A 21,541-nucleotide genomic window follows, 5' to 3' on the forward strand; every position below is an offset into this window, starting at 1 on the left:
AGATGACTTCACAGGCCATCTGTAATCCCTGCCAATCACTTCTGCTCCAGGAGTTCCAGGTGCATCCAGAAACCCCTCCCCTGCACTCCCTGTTACCTGCCACAGTCCTTCCAGTAGATGCTCGGTTGCAAAATCTGTATGTGCGTCTCAAAGACTCCAGAGCCAGATCTGCTCTGTCCTATGAAGGAGGGAAAATAAGCGAGAGAAGTGAAACCAGTGTGACACTATCTGAGTGTTACAGAAATCATTTAAAAAAAACATCTCTTAAAATGTAGCCGTCATCCATGCATCTAGTTCCATAAGGCCATTGTGAAAAACAGGATTTCCATGCACCATTCCTGTCCCCCAACCATTTTCACTCCCCACAGGCAATTATTGTCAATTTTCAAAGTTATTACTTAATGTTTACCCTTATCTCCCTAAATAAAAAGTATCTTAAATTGCTACTTTTTGATTGTCTTTAAATTTTAGGCATTATTGATCAACATTCCTGTGTGGAAGATGAGCCTTTATTTTATTCTCCACACACACAAATTTCTTCCTTAAATCATCCTTCCAATATAATTATAATGTGGGTTTAGATCAATGTGTTTTACATTTCCAAACCTATGTAAATACTATGTATAGCTGACCCACCAAGTATACTATAACTATATTTACTTTCTTGTATAAACACTTCTTGTTCTCTCTGGAGTTAACTGTTTTTTTTTTTTCTTCACTTCCATAGCTTTCCACAGCTCCATCCCTCAACCCTCTTAAACAAAAGTATAATTTCCCTCCGGTAAGTTCAGACACAGCAGGCATTTCGTCAGCTTCATCTTCGTTGGGGCTGTGCCCTCAGCAGACTGTGGCATTTATTATGGGCTCTTTAGGTCATTGCCCTCACTTCTAGGGTTTTGACTCCTTCACTACTTGTGAACGACAGGGGAAAACTTGGACTAAGTGAGGTGGGACTTGGGTTCAGAACGTTGGGGATTTTCTAGTGTTCTATCCAAGTAGAGGATCTAAAATGCCTTCCTAGCAATTTTTTTTCCCTCTGAGATGAAGGATTTTCAATAGATGCTATACTTTGTACTAATGCCTGTTACTTGACTGTCTTTTCATCTCTCCTTTTTATTTCCTTCATAAGCATATCAATTTCCTTAGCACAAGGCTATTAGCATTTTCTCGAACTTTGGGTTAGGCAGCAACATGTTCTTCCCATATAGTGAAAAACAGTGCAGCAACATCCAATCGTGGAAAAATATCGCTGCTGGCATTAAAATCGGTACAACACTTTTGGGAAATAATTTGTCAATATGCAAGAGAACTACGAAAATCATCATTCCTTTGTGCTTGCAATTTTAGTCTAGGAATCCATTTTAAGGAAATAATTCAAAACATGGAGAAAGCCGTACGTAAGAATAGTCACAACTGTATTATTTGTACTTGTGAAAACCTGAAAACAATATAATATCCACTCATAGGGGAATGGCTTAAGTGTGGAGTACATACTTTGCTTTTCACATACATGTAACATGGAAATCAATACTTACTGTAACAGTAAACAAAATAGTAGGGTAGTCCGTCTAGGTGCACTGCGAAGACAATTATGTAAAACATACACGTTGAGATCTGAAACCATCTGCTCCATACAGTTACGTCTACATGAACTTGATTCCACTATTCCAGGTTGTTAGCAAAACTGTGCAACTTGTTATTCTCTTTGTTGTTTTTTTGCAGAGCAATCGATAACAATCCAGAGAGAAGACTACTTAGACAGCAAGCAGAGCTATTCATATTGTAATTATGCTTGTAGAATCGAAACACTTATGGGCTCAGTTGTAATGAAAATGATCCAAAAATGTTCTAAAATCACTTAGTTAATGTTGAGAGACAATCAGGAGAACGTTGACAATGGCCTTTAAATGGGTTTTGGTATTTAATGGGACAGAGGCTTTAGACAGTGGTTTGCTTAGTTTTGAGTTACATAAATGTCATCAACCTAACATAGCATTGAAGCATCTCACAAAATTAAAAGCCAGGCTTTATTAACAGAAATTTCATAGTCAATGAATTGTGCAGTGTTAAATATATATATATATATATATATATATATATATATATTCCCTCCACTGGGCAGTTATTTGTTATGTGTCAAGTTTTCTAATACAAACAACCTTTGATGGTTTGACTCGTTAAATTGGTTCTGGTTGGATCAATCAATGGTCAGCCACACAGGTAAATGTTACCTTTTCTACTGACAGTAACCCACAGTTACCTTTTCAACCTTTGTTCTTCTGGCACAAACAAGCTTCGTAGGAAGATGAAGTGCATCCACCAAGGCATAGCGACAAAGAAGTCTGAAAATTTTACTATGATACAACCAAGAAATTTACACAGCCTCTGTTCCAGGTAAAGAGATACTGATGACAGGAATAAAGACAGGAATCTCAAGATTAATCAGGTAATTTTATTTAATATTTACCATTCAGCAGCAACCAACATGAACATTTGAGCTAACAGAATCTCTTGAAATGTTCTGCTATATAGCTGCTTCAGAAATACACACACTTGATCAACTGTTCATTGCAAAATTTTTTTAAAAAAATGGCTTCAAGAGCAAATAACACTGATTTACACTGTGCCCAAGCACTAGTGAACAAATCTATTAAATTACAGAGGAAAAGGAAATCCAAGAAGCTTTGTTATCTTATGCATGTCATCTTATTTAAATGGAAGGCTGTACTTCTTTAAAGCAACAGAAATATGGAGCTTCCTATATATATCTACATGTGTTTTTCAAGGATGTGATTACAAACACAAAGTGTTATCATCAAAAGCAAAAGCTAGGTCAAGAAATTTCCAGCTGCAAAACTTGCAAGATACAAAGCTAAAATGTATATGTTCCTTTTCTCAATTATGAATACCTTCACTAAACATAAATATTTTAACATATATTAATTTTTCTGACATTCAAAATTGTAAAGTCAATATGGCAGAATTATTGTTAAAAGCACATATGTACAAATATTCTTTTTCCATACATAAAGTATTTGGCATAATTATAACAATCATACTGCATCCACAACCGTTTGCTTTTATTTTTACTGTTTTTTTTACACATAATGGTATCTCTTATTAAAATTAACCAGTTATGTACAAAAATACTTGAACATTTATTATAGAAAACCTCTATAACCAGCCTCAACAGCATATACCTGCTGAATGGTTTCATTAAGAGAATATAAAAAAGTGGTCACTGCCTTCCAGGTAAGCTATCGACAAAAACAAACACAGTTAAACTAAAATGAGCTTCCCAACAAAAGAGGGAAAATATTTAACAGCATGATTTAAAATACAGTTCATATCTATTGTCAATTGAGTGTTATAAACAGTCAGTACAAGAAAAAACAGATACAAAATACATTACTACATCCAAGGTGCTTTTCCCACATCTTACAGCTGTGGCATTTGCATCCCTACGTACAGCTAAGATGCTGTGATGCAATATATTATAGAAAACCTCTATAACCAGCCTCAACAGCATATACCTGCTGAATGGTTTCATTAAGAGAATATAAAAAAGTGGTCACTGCCTTCCAGGTAAGCTATCGACAAAAACAAACACAGTTAAACTAAAATGAGCTTCCCAACAAAAGAGGGAAAATATTTAACAGCATGATTTAAAATACAGTTCATATCTATTGTCAATTGAGTGTTATAAACAGTCAGTACAAGAAAAAACAGATACAAAATACATTACTACATCCAAGGTGCTTTTCCCACATCTTACAGCTGTGGCATTTGCATCCCTACGTACAGCTAAGATGCTGTGATGCAATATACACAGGGACATCCTCTTTCAACGAAGGCCAGTAGGAGCCTCAGAGAAGACCAGCTCCGGGGGAAAGAATGGGGAGGACTGAGGAAGCTTTTATTTCGTGCAGGATTGAAAGTTAATGCCCTTGCCTTCTCAAAGTCCTTTTGCCATTTAATCATGGTAATATATTTTCTCTCAGGCCTTTTTTTTCCTTCTTCATTGATGCTATTGATTTACTACTGTCCTGCATCGATTCCTGAATTCTTGCTAATGGGACACATTAATTTGTGCCTCTTTAATACATGAACATCTGTTCTTCAATGACAAATCTGGTACAGGAAAGTATTAAGTAAGGGAACACAAGATTCAAGCAATCATTTCTCCTAGGGGCCTTTTACTTAATCTACCCGATTTTGCTTAATCTTGACTCTGAAAGTAAATTGCACCTTGAAAAGAAATACAGTAGATACCATGGCATCGGGGTACTAAAGGATTTACCAGTCAATTCACAAAGTCGAATTTTGAGAAGGTAGACAGCTGTCATACGTGAAAAGCAACCTTAAAAAAGAATTTTAAGAATAAAACTCCCAGTGCAAACCCTTGCTGCCCCTAAAGTATACTGTCTAACTAGCCTGCTCTAACTTTTAATTCTGATGAGTGCATCGGTCAGTCTACTCATGGAAGAGCCAGAAATCTCACCTTATTTCCAAAAGGCTTCTAAAGAACCGTTGTGTGAGGATGCGCACCGACCTAATAAGCTTTCTCAGAGTATCAAGTATTCAGTAAAAAGTGTACATTACCACACATCGTATTGTTCGACAATACTGTATTGGTTTTAACATTAAACTATGTAAAAAAAGAGAACATAAAAAGATACAAAAGAAGTCTTTATCCCTATTTACCACTTTCAAATGAGAAACGCTGTAATGAAATTCAGCCATACTTCATGTAACATCTGGCATGTTAGGTCAGTAACTTTTAATATTGTGCAACATTATATTAATAAGCAAGTTTTAATTCCATTCATTTAAAGACAAATCTAAGTTATTAAAGTGCCTACACTAAATGCCTTCTCATCATACTTCTCTTGTAAACGGCAAAGAATTCATCGCGGGTCAGTATAAAAGTGACTTATAACTGAGAGACCTTCCGAGGCAGGGGCCGGGGCCGCGGGCCGGGGTCAGTCCTCCTGGTTCCGTTCTCCAGGTGGCTCGACCGCACCGCCAGAGGCTTGGGGGGCAGGGCGGGCGGCTCGGCAGCGACGGGGATGGACAGGCTGTGAGGTAGGGGGACAGGGCGCCGCAGAGTCCGCTCGTAGACGCTGTAGGGCGGCGGCGTCTTGCTCTCCTTCCGCACAGGTTCCTCCGGCCCACTGTAGCCCGGTCCCGAGCCTGGTGCCACCTGTTCATTCACCTGATTTTCAAAGCCTGAGGTCTCGGACATGCTACATCGGCTGAGAGAAGAAATCCCACTGCTGCAGCTGCCCGACAGGACGGGGGAGTTGGAGACCAGGCCAGGTGAGTGGTACTCCACCGGAGACGGGGTGAATGACTGCACAGAGCCCTGCTCGAATGAAAAGGGAGAGAGGGGGGAAAGGAGAGGGGACACACAGCAGAGTCAGCACCATTACGGGCTCACCTGTGCACCCCACCAAATCCACACGTGGATGCTCGAACCCGCAGGACCTCTTACGGTCACTGCGTCTGGAGACAGGGTCTTCAGAGAGGTGGTTACGTTAAAAAGAGTAAAATGAGGCCCCGGGTGGGCCCCAATCCGGTCTGATTGGTGCCTTGATGAAAAGGGGAAATTTGGACAAAGACACCGGAGGCGCAAGCACACAGAGACCAAGCTGAGACGGGGGAGGGGGGGTGGGGGGGTACATGGTGGCCATCTGCAAACCCGGCCTGGCAACACCTTGATCTTGGACGTGTAAATTTCTGTTGTTTAAGCCAGGTTGCTGGCATTTCATAAAGATCTGGCTCACTTTCTCTTAATCGTCTAAAGCCGAGTTGGGACTGTTCCCTGTGTGTGTGTGGGGGGGGGTCGTAAATCCATCACGTGACCAGGCCCCACCACACCGCAGTGTGGCGGTCCAGCCCCGACGACCCTGAATTTGCCACCTCCGTAAGTGGGGCCTTAAGCTCACTAAAGAGGGTCCCGCCGGGACATGCGGCGTCTATGTTCCGCACTCACGTACTTTCAGAGCATATGTCAGCTCAAAGTCTTTCAGCAAAGAAACCCAGGTGACTTTGTTCAGCCCAGTGTTTTCTAAATGGATTTGACCGCAGACTCTTTTGCGTTGTTGTTGTTCGTCGCATAATGGCCTACAAATCTAATGTTCTAGGGAACATACTTTGAAAAATGTTACCCTAGACCAACTTTACGTCGGTCTCTCTTTTTAAACAAAATAATGCTGGTAGACACAGATCTTTTCATTTAGCAGGAGCCTAAAATAAAGCATGGCCAATGAAGAGATCGAATTCACTGTTGTTGTTTTTTGCCAAAAATTAGACCCCTAAGCTCAAAATAGGACAGGTAAGCTCAGTCTTCTCCACAGGCTTCACTCCATCATTTAATTGATGGAAAAAACTCTCCGTTATGGCCGCGAACTGCCTGCTAATCACAGCGAAGCTAGTGCCTCGGTAGCACAGTGCCCCCTGCTGCCACCCAGGAGTCACTACATGAACCTGCTTCCAGCCCCAGGTACAGACGTGGCTACAGTGAGAACATACGCCAGTCTACAGAGAGGTGGTATGCACCTTGCTAATAGGACTGTCCGGGAGGTACGGAAACATTTTCACCCCCTTCACTTCTTTTTTTTGAACCGATCTCTAAGACTTCTTATCGTCTTATTGCTACTCTGCAAATTTAAGTTGAAAAATGCAGACGTTAATTCCATAGTAACATGTGGGAGCTCTTGGAAGTACCGGTAAGTGGACAGATGTGGAAACACCACGTCGCTTTCCTTCCCGTCCCGTCAAGATGACAGTCTGTGGCTCTAGAAGGAATGCTTCCCACGTACTTTATGATTAACAGCTGCATGGCAGAGGGACAGCGAGACTGGCAAATGCTTTGCTCTCACCAGCAGGTTTCTACACCAGAAATGTTGGCAGTGCAAATGAAATCACACTTCTTTGCAATTTTCTCCAATTTTTTTTTTTGTTTTTCAGAATCTCAATTTCTATGAGTAGTTGCAGAATCAGACCACAGAGGCACAGGGCGGAACCTGACCGGCCCCTGTGGTTTTGCACAAGCTAATTTCTCTTCTCCTTTCACGTGAGCTAGAAATATCAACAAAAGGGACATGGAGCATGCAGACCCTACGTCACTCAGGTACAAAACCGTTCTTTCAACACTCACTTCAACCTCATATTTACCTCCAGTACAGTAGCATCGATCTCCACTGACAAGCTCTGTGCACTCACAATCAACATCTGTCCATACTGACAGTCCTTGCAGCCAGTGTGATTCCGTTTAGAGACTAAATATTATCCTTTATCTTCATAAGGGATTCTGGACGGTTCGAGATGTTAAAGAGCCTGTGTCTACATACCAATTCAAGTGTCTGACCTTTTAAGATCTCCCGTTTCTTGGAAATGCTAAAATTCATGTTACTGCCTAAGTTTTTCATGACCAAGTATGTATCCTCATGTAAACAAAAGCCTCAGTAGAAAACAGTAAAAGAGAAAACGCTGGGTTTGGCTTTGTGAAAATGGATAAGGCTGATGATAGAGGCACAGAAGACCCTGATGGTTAATGTTGTGATGTTAAAGTGTTTTCGTTTGTTTTTCACGTCCATTAAACCAGAAGACCAGGCTGGAAATGTCCTAGGAGACACACTGGGACCATATTTCTTTCCTAAGTCAGGCACACACTCAGTCAGTCTGTGCATTCTCATCGCCACCACGGGCAGGACGAGGCTGATAACCTGGAAACTGCGGGCAGCCGGCACGGAGCAGGCCCAGCCCACGCACTTTCCTTCCCCAGCCGCCTCCGCGCGTGCTCACTACACTCTGTGCCTGCTCTGTGCACGTGACAGCACCTCACTGATGCACTGAGGAGGAGTCTTAAGGGGAAAAGGAACACGGGGAACAATGTGGGGCCAGCCCCAGCCTACATCAGAGCCCGTACCTTCAGTGGAGACCTCCCGGCAGGCGAGGGGGACACTGACGTCGTGTGTCTCGCTGGCGAAGCTGTGAAGACAGAGAGCATTTCAATGCAGAAAAACCAGATGGCTGACCACCTGTAAATGCCCTCTGTGTGTACCGACCCATGGAGACAATCCAGGGCATGAGGACCTCCTAGGCCAGGGCGGCGGGGAAGAAATTAAATGATGCCTGCCCAGAGGGTGGCAGCATCCCGACATGGGATAGTTAGTGAAGTCATTAGTGCGCGCACGATGCTTTAGCCGAAGTGACAGCTCCCTAAATGGGTCCGACGTCCCCTCCATGTCCCCAAAGTCCAGCTGCTTCTGAGCTGCTTTATCTATTTCAAAAGGGGCTTCTAGGCCTGAGGGCCAGGGAGCAGTGTTTGGAAAACAGCTGCTGACTCTGGCCTGAACAGCAGTGGGAAGACCCAGGTCACGCAGGCAGCTTAGAATAAGCCCACAGGAATGTGTTCCAGCCTCCATTTTGTGTCCCCAACACTCTGGAAACTGACAGAAACCCTGGGCCGTGTCCATACGAGAGGTGGGGTTTCCCATCTCTCCCCCTAATGCCCATATGCAGGTCTTCCCTTTGTCTGCAGGCAGGGGTTCTCTACAGATTTCCTCACCTGACAAAAAAGTGCTATCTCTTGGTTCTCCCCTAGATTTTTAGGCGCTATGCCTGGGACACAGCACGTGCAATGGCACTGCCCTGTGTGAGTCTGCGGTGGGTCAGACCCAGCGCTCTGAAGCTTAACCACGCACACCAGCTGTCTGCCATGACACCGCCGGCACCGTGAGTGTAAGCCAGGTTTCCCAATTCCACCTACACAGGTTTCAATGAGTTCAGGGTTTATTGCTCTGTAATGAGCTGCCATTCTCCCAGCTGTCACAGTGAGGTTTACAACTCATAAGAAAACTACTGAAAGGCTGAAGGGAAGAAAGACAGACAGTTACAGATCGCCCCCAACAATGAGCACAGATGATGACATAGGACAGACCATGACAGTAGTCAGTGCAGGAGGGACAGCTGCCCTGCGAAGTTAACGTGGGAGGGGCAAGGTCACCTGTGGGACTGGGGAAAGGGGTGGGTTAGCGCAGTGGGGCCGTGCAGTCTCCACGTTGTGTGCCAGGGCATGGCGTGGGCACATGCGTGTTCAATCACCAGTGTCCACTCTCCTCTCCCGTCAATCATGTGTGTCAATTAGGATGTAGAGAACCAGAGCTGACTGGGAAAGGTGTTGCTGCCACCACATGGCAGAAGTCAAGGTTTCCGTAGCTTGGGACCCTCCTCCCCTAGGCTCAGCACCTGCTGACACCACCACTGTGGACCCCACAGCTGCCCTTGCACTCACTGCCTATCCCCACACGTTTCTCTGGAAAAGCATCCTCCCTCAGAGGCCTCACCCCATTCCATCAGTACCCTCGTCTGTAGGTTGGAATGGGCCTAGAAACCTAACTACATCAACATGACAGTTCTTAGGAAATGGTTTTTCCAGTTCCTAACTCTAGGGACACCACCAGCCTTACACTGGGGATGACCAGAAGGTACATACGTCGTGAGCAAAACCCAAATGACCTGGTCGATGAGTCGCAACCTTCCCTGGTCACCGTGGTATACTAATGCAGGCTATCAATCAGCCCAGTTGCCTCATGCCTTTCAAACCCCCTTGGTGACTTTCAGCTTTGACAAGCAGAGAACAAACTAGGTAGCACATCGTTCATTTTAAAAAGAGAGAAAGTCATTTTTCTTTTCATGGTAAAAAAAGAAACTAGAAAAGATAAAGTGCTAAAATACAACAGATGAAACATGATCAGCCCAGAAAAATCCATGAAGGAAATAGTAGCATCTTTTCTCTTACCATTAGGCCAGCTGTGCTTGTAAAGCTTCAAAACTACTCCAGACATACAGGTGTTGGAAGACTCCCCATTACCAGCAGAGGCAGGCAGTAGAGTAGGGGAGTCCCCCTTTAACGAGTGTACCCTGTGTAGGTCACCCAGCAGGAAAGGGAGACTGCTATTGCCATAAACTCACAAAGGCAATTTCTTAAGAATAATTTTCAGTTCTCAACATCTAAGTCAACCCTTCGAGACATACGACTGGAAGACAGTCCTCCCTGAGCCACCAATAGCTATGGGTACGAGGTTAGCTGTTCCCACAAGCCTGTCGAAGTTACAATTAGTCAGTTCCTATTTAGGGACATCTGCTCTAAAAATGGAAGAAAGCGGCTGAGTTAGCGGAGGTTGACGAGAGTAAGGTGCTTCAAGCGAAGGATGGAGAGAATGCTAGTGGCTTAGCAAGGTGAGGGCGGTAACCCCCCCCCAAAGGTGAGAGGATGGTGCCCAGGAGAGCCCCGCACCCACTCTGCCTGTGGAGCTCATTAGCAATGGAGCACCGTGTGACTTAGCAGGACAGGTTCAGCAGAGAGAGAGCACTGTAAAAGAGTTATGCAGCCGCTCAGGTGTTTACCTCAGACACCAAATGCCTACCTTTCTCTGAGGAATTCACAAGTTGGAGCAGTCAGGAAAAGTTATTTTATAAAAGTGAGTTTCAAATGCTTCAAATACCCACCAGTTTGTGTGGGTCTTGGAGGGATAGGGGGAGAGATAAGTTTCCCACTATCCGACATGTTCTTGGCTTCTTTCCCACTGTCCAGGCTCCAGCTGCTAGGGGTGGGGTTCACAGCTGGAAGGGAATAACACAGCTAAAAACACACGGTCCTCTTTGCCCTCTGGATGATTGAGATGTCAGAAGAAAGTCAGAATTATCCAGAATGAAAAAATCAACTGGATTAAAAAAAAACACAAAAAAAACAGGAAACAACCCAGGAAAGCACCTAAATACTAAACCTTTATTTAATTGCCTACCTCACAGTTACAGCTGACATTTAATTGGGAGATACCATGTCTTTGTTTCTCTGAGGCAGTCAAACAGAACTACAAATCTCTACACTGAGAGGGTAGAAACTTGTTGAGAATTGCAAATGTGTTTAGACGCTGGATGACAGATGGAAGATGTAGTCAGTCAACTAGACTATTTTAAAACTTGGTTTTCAGTGGACATTTCTGAACAAGTGGCCCTCAAAATGGAGAAAGGCAATCATATGCTAATATTTCAACTGTTTGGCAGAATCTGGGGAAGGAAGAGCCACACCATCCTGTGGCCCATTCTTTGGGAAAAGCACCCTTGTTCCTGGAACAATGCATTATGCTGAAGTATGTCCAAAAAAAAAAAAAAATTAAAAAAAAATTTAGAATGCTGACAGTATCATTCCTTTTTTTGTAATTTGCCTGTTGTATGCTTCAGTAAGATGCAGAAATATGGAACAACTGTGTGAGGAACACGAGCAAGACACACAGGTGATAAATAGCTGCTATGCAGTGAGGTTTGCAAAGCAGGTCTTAGAACTTTCCGGAGCTTGCTCCCTGTACACACACTGCCATCTGATGGACACGTCTAGGATTACAACATTTTACTATTTAAATGACCGCGCTCAGTTAATGGGATGAAATTACCAGTCTTAAAATACTTTTTCTCTGTTCCTTTTAAATTTGCTGTGTGGTTTTCTTTCGTAGAAGGGATGAGAAAAATATTGTATTCCTAAATCTCCAGAGAGAAAACTAGAGGACTGGTAACATGAAAGCAAAATTTGTGTTTTAAAAGAATTTTGGCTATGGCCTCACTAATGTTGACCTCTGGAGAAAAATTTTCAAGTTGACGTATCGGTGTATTCAAATGACAATACAGTCTCGTTCTTATTGAGGACAATTAAAGTGCACTTTACGGGGACATTTCATTAGTGATTCCTGACTCATAGGCTTGTGGGACCGCTGGGATTTTTGAGACCAGTGGGTGGCTTGCTGCAAGCCCCGTCCCCAGCGGAGGGAGTCTCGTGTAATCTGCTGTGCTGCGCGACTGATGTCAATTGCTTATTAAATGCAATGCATGAGTTTGTTTCTCATTTTTTTGTGTCACCTTAAGGCAGGGCACAGTCCATGACACACTGGGTTGCAATTCTTAAACAGTGCCTGAGTCACCACAAACAACAGATGAGCTGGCAGAATGAGCTTTGTAAGGGACACCAAGGGTGGGGCCAGGGACTCATCTGGGAAGGTGCTATTTTCATTGTCCTGAGTGAGAGGCTGGGGAATGGCCTCAGTGGCTCACCTGATGACACCCAAAGACATTTCACAGAGGAATTTCGACCGTGCTCAGGTACAAGAAAGTTTTTAAAGAATGCGTCATGAATGGCTGTCTTTCTCCCCTCCCCTGAAGAACAAATTGGTCACGATCCTTAAAGATCGGGAGCCTTCCACACACACACGGAAGACCGGAGGCAATGAGGACAAAACAGACCTGAAACGTTCCAGGATGAAGGACAGAGCTGGCTTCACATACCTTTCTCAGGCGCAGAAAGATTTGGGTCACTGCGTGGCAGGGCTCCGTCTCCAATGTGATTGAGCAGCAGCCTCTGTAAGGGTGCAAGAGTCTATTTTTATGACGTAAGATGCTGACAGGTGAGACGCAGAAAGTGAGACGATTATCTCATTACTGACACTTGGTTCAGAATAATATGTAGATGGTGTATGATGAGCCCAGGAGCAAAGAATTAAACCATATTTAAGGGGGAAAAAAAAACACGGGAGAAGAGACGTAGGTGTTGAGAAACAGGATACACTGTTTAAATAGCTTATCTTTGATTTTAAAGAAAAATGGTAAATAAGTTTTCATAATAAAAGGTAGGGAAAAAAATAGTAGCAGTTAAGTTGTGGTGCTCTTGCTAAACACAAATGGTAGGCTGGCAGGAGGGAATGCAAAGAAGAATTACAGGAGAAACATTAGCCCAAAACATCTCCAGTTAATGGACTTCACATTTGAAATCCCAGATTAGGTTAAAACCTATGAAATGGTCAATAGTCGACAACTTTTAAGCCCCCAAAATGCCGATCTCACATGGTTCTACCTAATATAGTAAAAGAAAGAGCTGAGTCCTTAAAAGCAGACACACCATAGCAATGTTTGTTATCAAAGTCTTGACAACGTACAAGGACACATTGCTTCAAATTTTACCAAACGTGGACACTCGGGAGGCTAATCAAAGAAGGCTTCCAGAAGCCCCATGCTGGCAACATGCTCTCCTAGTGCAGACTGAAGCAACTGTCACAGTCCCTTGTGACATCAAGTGACAAAGGGAAATAAAACAGGTTAGCACTCAGAGAGGGCCTCTGCCAGGCATCAGCACTGCGCAGGCGATGTACCCTGGGGCTTCGGGGGTGATCACACGATCAGCAAAGATAAACCAGTCCAGCCCAACCCCACGCACTCTCATCCACTTCCAGCTGTAGCTACAGACCGCTGTCAGCACGGCTAGAAAAACAGCAATTAGCTGGAGTGTCAAGAACCATTGTTCTCTGCTCCTAAACTAGTCCCCAACAGTTGGTAAAACTAAGGGCTACCCACACGTCTCCAACTCTGAAACCACCCTTTCAGCCCTTGAAGTGCCCAGAGGGCCAAGCCCTGGCCCTGCCCTCACTCAGACAAAGCGGGAGCACTTCAGAGCCCAGTCCAGGGGGTGGGGATGACAGCCCCGTCCCTGACTCCTGAGGCTTGCAGGCGAAGCCCAAGACTCAGCTCCTCCTCCCCTGATGCCTTAAAGAAGAATGGCAGAGTCAAACAGAAACAGAAAGAAAGGAACTGCAGCTCTCCGGAGCCAGGTGGAAGCCAGAGAGACTGCTAGGCAGACAATGCTTCTCCTTGAGGGCCTTTTGCTAATGTAAGAAGTTTCTCCAAATTTCTGCCCCCCGCCCCATGTACCCCAACTCCTTCACGCAGTTACCCATTGTAATGTTTAAGTAGCACAGTGAAATACAGAGTCAGGCAAAGGAGGGTAAAATCGTCTCCCACTTCTGTCTCAGCTGGACTGCTCAGGCAACACCCCACGTACCCGCATCAGAAACAGGGTTCAAAAAGAAATCCCTAATCACAGGCAGAGAACAGAGGTTCCCTTTCCACTCAACACAGCCCATCTGGCCGCCTCTGGCAGCTATAGTGTGTAGCTATGGAAGCAATTCCAGACTTTCCCTTGTGTTTTTCTAGGATCTCCATCCCAAAAGAATTACCTGAGAAGGTTCCACAGGTGTCGGATAGATGGCACTGCACGGTCTCTCTCTTGGGGACAAGCAACAGTTTTCTCTGGAATGTTTGTGTTTGTCGGACAACAGGGGAGAAGCTGGGAAGCGAAGGAAAGAAAAGGTCATGAGCTTGGTGGCAGGGCACCTTTAGGACAGCGAGGCCACAGCTCTGGGGGCCGGGAGGCTCTCTGGGCACCTTTATTCTGTGCCACCCCCTGGCACTGACCTCTTGCACTCGATGGAGCTGAACTTGTCACATTGGGCGAAGCAGAGTGAGTAGAGCTCAGGCTTGAGGTAGATGGACTTGGCTGGAAACACAGAGGGGCGGTTATCACTCATTGTTCAGAGGCTTCACAACACTGGCGTATTTCAAACAAAATCACTGGCTTGTTTTTTCAAATTAAGAAGGAAGGAAGGAAGGAGGGAGGGAGGGGGGAGGGAAGGAAGGAAGGAAGGAAAGAAGGAAGGAAGGAAGGAAGGAAGGAAGGAAGGAAGGAAGGAAGGAAGGAAGGAAGGGGACAGGGAAGGGGAAGAAAAACGCCATTTAGAAATATAGAAAAATCTCACTAACTCAGACTGATTGGACGGCCTGTGTGAATGAATCAAGAACCTGACACTGACTCCTGCCAAAGGAACACAGCGTGCTAGCCTGGGCCGCCTCCTGTGACTCAGTGCCAGTTAGCAAGCTCCCGACTCAGGGACCAGCGGACGGACTCACATCCTAGGGCACGTGGGTAGTGAGTGCGTCTAACAGGCCGAGAGGGTGTCTTCTCACTTCCTCCAAACACGTGTTCAAAGCATGTATGTGACAATCTGTAACAGGCCTCTTTGCAAAGATGGTGGTGAGAAAATGTCAGCTCAGTTTTACTAAATTATTAGAAATGCCAGGTTAGTGGTGTCTACATAGAATGTTTTGTCACAAGAGTGACACTGACTCTAAAATCCCTAAAAACTATTTTGTTTCTCTTGCAAAAAGCTTTTTATTGTGGAAATGTTCTGACATGTACACAAGTAGAGAGATCTTATAATGAGATCTTATAAAGAGACCTGAAGTATGGATTCTTAAGGAAAAAAAGGCCACCTAGCCATGCTAAGAAGTGGCCACCCAGTGGGGACATGCTCTCAGAGTCCAGGATGGAAGAACCTGATTGGACGGGGGTCTCAAAGCTCCCTGCACAGCCTGCCCGGGCTCTTCCCTCCATGGTTCGTGTCTTAGGGTGGATGGGACCGCTCTGAAACATCTGCGCAGTGCCACAGGCTAATCAGAGTCGAAAGGTTTGCCCTTGAGTCAAGTTCCTGCCCGTAGGGTCTGTCCACTAGCACAGCCCAGGGAACAGAAACGCCCATGACCGAGACAGAAAAGGCATAAACACGACCAGACAAAAAGCTAATCAAGTACCTGCATGTTAAAGACTTCATCAGAGCTTTCTGATTGCCCTGTAATATTGCTTACTTCGGCAGACGCTTGGGAGGACAATGAGGAAGAAGAATACCGGTTGACAGCTGGGTAACTTAACGGGCTGTGTCGGGGGAAAAAATGGCCGTTAGCTCAGTCTCGGAATTGCACTTTTATCACACGCTGGCTTGGTATTAAAACCAAAGGGGAAAAAAATCCATCCCATTTTGTTGTCTCCTGTTTGCTTCAATATCATCAAATGATTGAGTTTATTTATTTGTCACGCTGTCGCTGTGTTAGCAGTGGCAGACGTCCGCAGCTGCCTCGTGGGTTAATTATTTCATTAAGAAACAGTGGATTTGACAAACTGTGCCATAAAGAATGAGGGACTCATTCCAGATCACCTCGTGGGGATGCCAAATTGGAAGGTAATTAAGAATATGACTTACCTGCGTCTAGGAATTACCCGGGTACCATTTGGGCTCATAGAAGCAGGTGCTGAGTTTCTACACACGCGAGGACTTCCATTAGGAAAATGGACCGGACTGGCTTGTATACAAGCAGAGAACTCCTGAAGAGGTAATACAGAAAATACTTTACTATATTAGATATTTTAATACATTAGATATGCATTCTAAATGTCATGAAATCTTTACATAGGGCCACTCAAGTAAGTTTCGGTATTACCAAGCTTTCTCTCACTTCCTCTTTCATTTTTATATAAGCTGAGCAGAGCCAAAGAAAACAATGCAATTTTAATATCTGAGGGCACCCTGGTAAAACAGTGCAGTTTGGTAGAAACGCCAAAAGATGTCACTACTGAATACTCCATCATCTCCAACAAACAGCAAGAGGCAGAGGTCAGAGGGCCCCGTAATGCTCCCTTTGTGCACGTACCTGTATCCCTAAGCTTGACTTCATCACAAAGAACTGGTCAACCAACTTTTTGTGAAGGGGTCTCATATCTTGAGGGACGAACTTCTCATGCACGGCCAAACCAAATTCCAAAATCTGTGCCTTGGTAATAATACGAGAATAAATCCACATCAGTGAGTCACGCCAGTCAGTGCCTGCTAGAGGTCAAGCACCGTGACCATGCATTACTGTGAAATCCGACAAGGTAGGGACAATCCTAAATTTAAAGGTGAGGACTTTCCGGATTGGCAGAGTCCTCCATGTGCTAAGACACCCATGGGGATGTGGACTGAGGTCTGTCTGACTCCAAAGGCGGGCATCTCCCACTACCCCACGTTTCCTTCCCATCGGTTTTAGATCTGTAATAACAACCCTTTCGAGCAGCTGCGTGCCCCTTTGGCCCCCTCCTGCACCTCCCCAATGGGGCAGGCAGGGCTCCTGTTAATAGATCTGCTGCTTCTGCCCGAGGGATCTCTTTTTGGGAGGGTACCCCCTTTTCCATGTTACTCTTCTCTCTTCCATCAGGTTCTTCTGTGCCCATCCATCCCTCCCCCAGATTTTCTGTCAAGGAGGAAGTAAAAAATGAACAGGAATTCTAGAATACTTGCTATGCTTCTCGGTTTTTGTTCAAGAATATTATTCTTGTTCACGTATTATAATGCAGCAAGGAACTGCTCCTACTTTAAAACAAGGTTTCCTGTTGTGAGGACCCAACAAGAGATGACCATAAATATTCAAGTTTCATTTATTCAACTCTCAGTATTTCTTAATTCCTTTGATTTCAGTAGCAGCGGTCTTTTACATTTTAAAAAATGCCCGATGTTAAAGTGGTCAAAAGGACGAATTTCATAGGCCAGAAGGAAAGCTAATCACACGTTACCACAACCATCCTCTGTCTTTAGAGCTTGTGAAGATGCAATATTGAAAGCTCAGGTCACACAGGGCCGACCCTGGTGGGTTAGAGCAGCCAGCACCTTTCCTAAGGGCACAGAATGGTGGCAACTGTCACGCACCACCAACACATTTGCATAAAGTTAAAAATGCCTTGAAATAAACATCAAGGACAGCTCAAAGAGAATGGTCTGAGTGGAGTGCATGTCTCAGGCATGAAAAGGGGCGGGAAGGGATGGCAGATGCGAACCTAAGTGTAGGTAGGACCTAAGTGTAGCCAGTTAAACACTCGCTATTGGGCAACTTCCCTATTGTCCACATAATGCCGTAGATTGGGTTCTCCCGGAAGTAGACTCTGGCATGGAGATCAGGGTGTTTACTGGGGAGTACCCTTGGGATCCCTGCCTGTGGGAGCGAGGGGCAGAAGCAAGACTTGACAAAAAGAGTTGAGCTCCGAGGCCGTCCTGTCGGCCTCTGCCCAGAGACACCAGGGAGCTCTGGCCCTTTAATGGCCTGTGAGCGTTGTGCTGTGTTGGGTCCCAAGGGCCAGGCTTTATGTCTCCTCCTGGTCACTGGTTATGGCTACACAGGAAGGACCATCGGGGCAGTACATCTCCGTATCTGTGAGAGGATTTATATGAACCACCTCAGAGGTCCAGAGGCCCTCGCCAGCCCAAGCCCCCACAATTATGGTCCCACAAAGAGAATGTGGCTCACCCAAGGTCACATGGAAGTCACTGGGACTGCTTGTCCTAGGACAGAGAGCTCACGTTTTGTAAGCCGTGGCTCTTTCCACAAGGACCCACGAACACAGTCAGGTCGGATGTGGAAGAAACAAAGGCTCCCGGATTTATTTGCCATAAGAGGCTTCTGGGCCCCTTTAATTTTAATTCTGGGGAAAGAATTCAGTCAGGCTGCATACAGCCGGTGTGAGTGGGATGAGGAAAACCACTCACAAGACACTGTGCTCAAGTTCAATATAGATTTTCAAAATCAATAAAGGCCAAAGTCATTCCATAACCCTAAGGATTGGATAACCTAAACTGCTCACTTCTAGTATCTCCATCACCCCGTGCCACACTGAGAACTTACCTTATTCTCTATTTCCTTGTAGGTCAATTTCAAGTAACTCCGTTCTCTTTTCTAGACGCTCTTCCCGCTCGGGCCCTTGCCCATGGCCATGTCTCTCCTCCCCACCCCAGTATTGAGCTCTGTGGACTAAGCCCACAGAACGTAACACACGGACTAAAACCAGATGGAACCGCATCATTTTCTAACCAAAACCGGCATTATTGGATTATTAATTTGATGCTATCAAGTGGGAAGAGACGCTTCTGTCATATTGTGTCACACATATTCCATTTTCTATGCGTCTAAAATATCTTTATTTCCTATTGAACTTGGCCTTCCAATGGTCATGCTGCTTATGTCAGAGGTTTTCAAACCATTTTCAGGCCAAGAGCTGTCAAAAGCAACAGATTACTCACTCCAGTTCTTTGAACTTGAGAGAACCAAATAAATAAAAATAAACTATGCTTCTTTGGAGTGGAAAATGATGAGGTTATATCTAGTTTTGCTCATATCATATCACCTATAGGCTTAGTCTGCAAAACATGAGACTGTTTTAAAGTCTCTTGCTTGTCCACTTCCTTATTATAACATTTACGTAAGGATCTCATTTATTTATTCACTCATTCATTTATCTATCCATTTATTTTGAGTTGGACTGAACTTATTTGAGCCCAAAGTTTTGAGTGAAAAGTCAGCATCAAGCCTACAGCAAATCTTTAAGGAGAGAACAGTTAAAAAACATTCCAAGAGACTCCATGAGGTTTTTTGTTACAGGGGTCTCCTTACTGTTAAAATTTATTTTTGCATCAAAGTGGGTAGAAAAAATAGCAATTAGCAAGTTGGGATCTATTACAGGTGAATTTGTAACCCCTAACTACCAGCTCCAGCGAAACCACCAATGCAGAAAACCACGTAGGTGGGTCTCTGGGTAAGCATGCACGTAGCTACGCAGGGAAGAGAGAAGGTGATGGGCCTCTGTCCCCTTACCTGCTCAAGCATCAACTCTCTTAACCGTGCAATTTTCTCTCCATCTTCAGGGTGACTTAAGATATATTCCTTGACAAAGAATGCCTAGTAAGAGAAGGAATAATCAGTTGACTTCAGGAGAGTTATGAAGAAAGTGAAAGACACAGTTGTTTTTAAACACCTGGCATCTTTAAAGAATTGACACCATTGTAAACCACGTTTGGGAGGCAGATGGAGTGATTCCCAGTGTGGGTGTCTGGGAATAGAAGGAAAGGGTTATTCAAGGAAGATCAGAGATTACATAGTAAGTATCTTTGGTAAAACAAATAAATAGCAAGTCCAAATGCACGCTTGATGGCTTTACATACTTAAATAAATTGCCCTAAGATTCCGTATGACCAAGACGGCAGCCTCAGCTTCCAAGCGATCAGACCTTTCTGTTTAAAACTAAGAGTGCAGATAAAAAGTCCCCTTACATATCTTCCCAACAAGATCAGACTTTTCTACGCCCATGAACCACTTTGCTCAGGGAGATGATTTTAGGTAAACATTTAGTAAACAATTCTCATACCTTCACTACTTTCAGTCTTCAAGAACACACACACACACACACACACACACACACACACACACACACACTTTTTTATCCTCCAAATGTCACATACTGGGAAATGAAGTAAGTACGCATCACAACTGACTATACGTTTGCTCTAGTTAAGGAAGAGCTCTGTGTCAACTGCAGCCCTATGTTAGCGTGCGGATGTGTGTACATATTTTGATAGAAGGTTTCTGCAACCCTGAGAAATCCCACCTGAAAACTTTCAGACAACAGCACCTAATCCTCACCTCTTGATACCTGGCCACTCCACCATTAACCGCAGCGTCGATGACTCCGTTCAGGCACATGGTCAGGGGATTAATATTCTGCATCTGTCTGGTCTGACACTGACTAATCAGAGTCTTCAGCTGCTGGTTCTTATTTTCCAACACTTCAATTGCATTTTCCAGAGGACTCATTTCTACCTGAAAAGCAAATGAGCATAAATACATATTGGATTTCGTGACAAGTAGATTATCCCCGTTCTGAACGATCTGTGCCCTCTCATGGCTCCCAGTAATATCTCTCCCAGGGCCATCCAGCAAAATAGACAAGGTGTAGAAGAAAAATCAGCAGTTCATTCGCCAGGTCTAGAAAGGGAAGCTGATTATATTCATTGGTTGAAATTATATATTAGCATTGCAACAATCATTTTTTTATTGAATTGCTATTATTGTTACTAATACTACTTCTACATCATATACAGGTTCAGGAAATTAAACTGTACATTCTAAGGCAACAATCGATTTAATCCTTAAAAGAAAACCCAAGCATCTCGTGTCTTTTAAAACTTGTTTCTCTTTTCTTTTGATGAGCTAAATATTCAGGGGGCCTGCCTACTATCCTCACGTTTCTAGGTGCTTCATGCAAAGCACCACAGGAGACACAAAGCTGTATTTCCAGATGCTCTGATGTCAAGGCGCTTCCAGCCCAGTTGGGAAGATGGGACATACAACCATATGGACCACATATGCATATCGGAAGCACCAAAAAGCGGCACAGCATGGCACACAGTTGGGAGTTATAGAAAATATGATAATCACATATGCCACAGGATCTATTTGTTGAAGGTGAGCCAAACAGAATCATAATGACTCAACAATTCTAGGTCGTATGGGAGACCTGATTGTGAAAATGATGGCCGTGCTCTTCAAATGTACAGCATTACAATGGTTATTGTCAGTGACATTCTCTTCGCAGAGAAGGTCTGCCAAGCTCTCAGCTGTAAAGTAATTCAAACTTGCAATGCACACATTTATTTATATGTTGGTTCTTTCGGTTAAGGAAACAAATTAGAGTTTTTACAGGTGACTGAGAGGATCTTAAACCAACACTGAAAAGTACTAGAATACTTTGACTAAGTCAGAATTAAGAATGCACATTCATCAAAAGACACTATAAAGAGAAGGAAAGATATGACAGAAAGTAGAAGATATTTGTAACATGTAAAACCAGCAAAGAGCCTAACACCTGACTATGTAAGAACTCGTACACACTAATAAGAAAAAGGCAAACAACCCAATAAAAATGGGCAAAAGACTGAAATAGCTACATTGCAAGGGAAGACATCCAAATGGCCAGTAAACATATGAACAGGTGTTGAAACTCATTTGTGATCAAAGAAGT

General features: G+C 44.1%; 1 protein-coding gene across 2 annotated transcripts in view; it reads right to left on the bottom strand.

Annotated features, from left to right (window-relative positions):
- Positions 1–2,432: 2,432 nt before the first annotated feature.
- Positions 2,433–21,541, bottom strand: part of DOCK4 (dedicator of cytokinesis 4) — a 364,976-nt gene continuing 345,867 nt past the window's right edge. For both annotated transcript variants that reach the window (XM_074341023.1, XM_074341022.1), the window contains 12 exons: positions 20,164–20,340; positions 19,339–19,422; positions 16,372–16,491; positions 15,924–16,045; positions 15,478–15,598; positions 14,305–14,386; positions 14,067–14,176; positions 12,346–12,418; positions 10,519–10,632; positions 7,934–7,995; positions 3,534–5,365; positions 2,433–3,200 (listed from right to left, as the gene is read on the bottom strand). In XM_074341023.1, coding sequence (XP_074197124.1) covers positions 4,934–5,365; positions 7,934–7,995; positions 10,519–10,632; positions 12,346–12,418; positions 14,067–14,176; positions 14,305–14,386; positions 15,478–15,598; positions 15,924–16,045; positions 16,372–16,491; positions 19,339–19,422; positions 20,164–20,340 — 1,497 coding nt within the window. In that variant the 3' untranslated portion in view covers positions 2,433–3,200; positions 3,534–4,933. The remainder of the gene's footprint in view (positions 3,201–3,533; positions 5,366–7,933; positions 7,996–10,518; positions 10,633–12,345; positions 12,419–14,066; positions 14,177–14,304; positions 14,387–15,477; positions 15,599–15,923; positions 16,046–16,371; positions 16,492–19,338; positions 19,423–20,163; positions 20,341–21,541) is intronic.

The sequence above is a fragment of the Rhinolophus sinicus genome, linkage group LG09 (assembly GCF_036562045.2).
Source record: "Rhinolophus sinicus isolate RSC01 linkage group LG09, ASM3656204v1, whole genome shotgun sequence".
Classification (NCBI taxonomy): domain Eukaryota; kingdom Metazoa; phylum Chordata; class Mammalia; order Chiroptera; family Rhinolophidae; genus Rhinolophus; species Rhinolophus sinicus.